This window comes from Cebus imitator, unplaced genomic scaffold, assembly GCF_001604975.1.
Source record: "Cebus imitator isolate Cc_AM_T3 unplaced genomic scaffold, Cebus_imitator-1.0 Scaffold170, whole genome shotgun sequence".
Classification (NCBI taxonomy): domain Eukaryota; kingdom Metazoa; phylum Chordata; class Mammalia; order Primates; family Cebidae; genus Cebus; species Cebus imitator.
This window is the reverse complement of record NW_016107485.1, coordinates 763,728-768,133: the sequence shown is the minus strand read 5'-3', so window position 1 is coordinate 768,133 and position 4,406 is coordinate 763,728. Positions and strand designations below refer to the sequence as shown.

Below are 4,406 nucleotides of genomic sequence, written 5' to 3'. Positions count from 1 at the left end.
GGAGGCCGAGGCGGGCGGATTGCCTGAGGTCAGGAGTTTGCTACCATCCTGGCCCACACGGTGAAACCCCATCTGTACTAAAATACAAAAAAAAAAAATAACCAGGCGTCGTGGCATGCGCCTCTTGTTCCAGCTACTTGCGAGGCTGAGGAAAGAGAATTGCTTGAACCCACGAGGCGGAGGTTGCAGTGAGTGGAGGTCGTGCCACTGCTCTCCAGCCTGGGTGACAGAGAGAGACTCTATATCAAAACAAACAAACAAAAAATGGAGAGTGGTTAGACTCTTAGACACTCTAAAGCTAAGGTAACTTTCTTAACTTGTCTGTAAGGCTTGTCATGTATCAGTCTTTCTTTAAGCTCAACTTGCCTCACCGACTTCAAAGCATGATCTCTCATACTGCCATGTGTAAATGAAGGCGAGTCTGTGTGCCTCGCAGTTTGAGACCCCAAAGCAGGTTTGAGTACGGGCTGCAGGTGCCTGCAGAGCACTGTGCGCTTGCTGCACAGAGGTACACTGCAGAGTCTCCAGGCTGGGAGGGCGCAATGTGCAGAGAGAGGCGCTTGGCACTTTTGTTTAAGAAGACTGTGAATCTTCCATCTTTATTTTGATTCGTAACTGAACTTATAGATATCACGATTTCAGGACCTTCAGCAGGATATTTTTTGTACCACAGGAAATAATCAAACAGGTTGTTAGTATAGTCACAATTCAGAATAGAAAGTTCTCCTTCCTGGACACTCAGGAATGGTGTATTTTGCTTAACTTGCTGGTCATCATTCTTCTGTTGACTATTTACCCCTGTTTGGAAAGAGAGTAACAGATTTTCAGTTTTATTCTTAATGTCCCCACAGGAAACCATCATGATCCAGAAAACAAACAAAACTTCTCCAATTATCTCCCAGCCTTCCAGTGTTCCTTATAGCTTTTCCTACTATATTCAAACCTCCCATGCACAACTCACAGTCTGTCTGAAGCCACAGAATCAGCAATGATGCCCCCAGGAGCATGCCCATCCCTCCGCGGAAGATGGAGATTGTTTTGTCTCCTGCCCAGAAAGCTGCAAATCTGACTTCAACCTTCTGTGCTTTATTCATGTCCTTTCACAGAACCTTCATTTCAGATATGAACAACCCTGTTTGTAACTAAAGTTATTTATCTTTATGAAAGGAAGCACTGCCCCCTTTAGTTCAAATGTAGAACATTTCTGTAAATGTGTTTCTGTATTTCCTAAAGATGATTTTATAACGCCTACTCTGTAAAAAGTTAAAAAATAAGACATGGAAAGAGAAGAAAAAGTTTTCCGAGAACACGAGCGCACACACACACACATACACACACAAACACACACACACACACACACACACACACACACACAGAGCAATAGTAGAAAATGATACCTGGAAATTAGAGAATTACATAAGGTCAAATGTTTGGCACCTTGTCAACTGGCATACTAAAGCAGACATCTCGTTTAAAAACATTAATAAGGACTGATACTTATTGGGGACACACATGGGTATGATATTTTATTTAATACAATGATTATTAATTTAGAGCACAGAGAAGTTTTGTAGCTTAGTCTTTAATGTAATGCAATTCTAATATGGTCTTCAAATGTGTCCATATTTTCTAAATAAATAGCACAAAACAAATTTAAATTCTGGGTGCCTCTCTTAAAAACACAAATCAGCACAACAAAATTTATCTTCTGTATTAGATCACCTTCAGATCTGAAATTAGGTCTTTTGGAACTTGAATGAGATCATTTAGTGTGTTCTGTATTTTAAAATGAGGAAAACAGTGACTTAATCCTGTAAAGTCGATAGACAATATATATATTCATGGCAGTTACTTGAAAATGCCAAAAAGGCAACCTAGCTGCTTACCTTCACTCTTGGTCCACAGGTAGTGTATTTCTCTATGGTTTACTATGATGGAGGAAGGAAGAAGAATCAATTGTACTTTTAATGCTGAATTAATAGGGTAACTAGTGATTTCAACTAAGATTAAATTCCAAAATATTTTTTGAAATTATTTTTAACAAAGACAAATAACATAATAAAATAATGTTTGATGCATATTTTACTGTGGTAATAAACATTTTGAAATTTCACTTGAAGAATAATGAAATGAATATTCAGAAAAATTAAAATGCCTGTATTAAAAGTATATTAAGTCCATTAATATATTAAGTCTGGCTGGGCACCATGACTCACGCCTATAATCCCAGCACTTTGAGGGGCCAAAGGGGATGGATCACCTGAGTTCAGGAGTTCAAGACCAGCCTGGCCAACATGGCAAAACCCCATCTCTATCAAAAACATTAAATTAGCCAGGCGTGCTGGCGCCTGCCTGCAATCCCAGCTGCTTGGGAGGCTGAGGCAGGAGAATCGCTTGAACCTGGGAGGCGGAGGTTGAAGTGAGCTGAGATTGTGCCATTGCACTCCAGCTTGGGCAACAAGAGTGAAACTCCATACACATACACACTCACACACACATATACATATATATATATATATACACACACACACACACACACACATACACATATATATATTCTATTAATATATGTATTCTGTATATATTCTATATATATATTCTATTAAAAGTAATTGTCTGATTCAGGAGAAGCTGATAAATTGTCTATGTTGCATATTATATACTTTAAACCTGTATGATTCATACTTTCTAGTGAAGAAATTTTCACTGATTTATTTATGTATTTTTATATCAATCAACATTAATTTAGTTTTTATGCAAAGCTGGCACTGTGCTTGGCTTAGAATCTCAAATATGGTTATGGAACAATCTTCATTCATAAATACCTGATAGTCTGAAGAGAAAGACAAATGTGTAACACATACTTATGACATAGCACGAGACATGAGGGTTTTATGAGGAAAACATAATGGTGATCCATTAGTTCTGCTGAGGAAGTTAGCAGGGTGGAGTCAGGGAAGACCTCACAAAGGTTGTGCTCTTTAGTGGGGCCTTAAGAGATAAAGGAAGATTGACGAGTTGGCTGCTTAGGAAAAGGGGTTTCCAGACAAAGGTATCTGCAATTTTAAAGGCACACAAATTATAGCCAGGAGAGCTCAGCAAATGCACTCAGTTCATTATAGCTGGATTTCACTATCTATGTGCAGGAAATTTATGACTTGGTATTAGGAAGGGTGGTCACATGCAAAACATGAGAATCCATGCATGAATCATGTAGAAGGCTGATTTTCCAGGCCCAAGGGGCCTAGCAGACTGTAATACTCTCTCTTTCGCTGTCTCTCATACACACACACACACACACACACACATCTTTTAGGCAACAAAAGTACAAAATACACAATGCACACATGTACCACAAGCCCCATGTTGAATCATTGGACATGAGTGACTCTTTGTCTTGCTACAGAAAACTGTTTTATTTGGGAGTGGTGTTGGTGCAAGTTTTTTCAGCAAGCTTTGAGACTGAATGTAGCTTATTGGTGGCTCACAATTTAGTTCACTAGGCGCCCTGGACCTGAGGTGATTCTGCTCCTCCTGGGATATCTATGCTGGAACCAGGAGAGGTTCCCACACTGAAAACTGTGTCATTAAAGTGATTCTAAATCATAACATAGAACAATTAGAATAAAGTAGAACTTTTTTCTACTGAGAGTGGTGAACATTACAAGAACCAATGATGGGTCAGCCACACAAGAGCAGGAGCTTGCATTCTGAAGGTGGAAAAAGATTCCAAGTGTTTTGAGCTTATGAGAGAGCAGAAGATAAGCCTGTCAATTTACTAAATGCTGTGCTCCATCAGACACCTTCCATATTAATGCAAAGAGTGGCTGTCATTGCTCAAAGCACATTATAAAAGTCACATTGACACTTCTGTTCCCAGGGAAGTAACCGCTCTAAAGAGCCTGAACCTTGGCCTTATTCCATTTTTATGACAAGCCCCTTGCAGAATCAGTGGATTCTGATTCTGCAAGGGGCTTGTCATAAAACGGCATCAGCAGAACACAGCTGTTTTGCACAGGAAATTAGTTGGGGGAGTGGGTGGAGATACTTGTCATAGCATATCCACACTGACATTTGGATAGACCGAACTGAGTCACCAGATGTGTTTAGAGAAGTCTGTCTTCCCTAATAAAGACTACTCAGTTATACTACCAGGTATTTCTGAAACATGGGAGTGGTGTTATTCCTTTGATATCTTTACTATAACAACCCAGAATTAGATTGACATGTTAAATTATTCATAAAGTTACAAGTAATTTCTTCCTCATGATAATTTTTTTAATTAAAAATAATTCCTACCTCTTCACATAGTGATAAATTTGATTCTTTATACCCAGTGTTCTGTGGAAATGCATGAGACCATGGATTGCATCCCATTTTCCCTTTCTTCTTTCCCTTGCCATTCA

General features: G+C 39.1%; 1 gene segment (V, D, J or C); it reads right to left on the bottom strand.

Moving 5' to 3' along the window:
- Window positions 1–391: 391 nt before the first annotated feature.
- Window positions 392–1,267, bottom strand: LOC119473605. The segment is given in 2 exon segments: window positions 392–798; window positions 962–1,267. Coding segments are annotated over 2 exon segments (540 nt in total).
- Window positions 1,268–4,406: the final 3,139 nt, after the last annotated feature.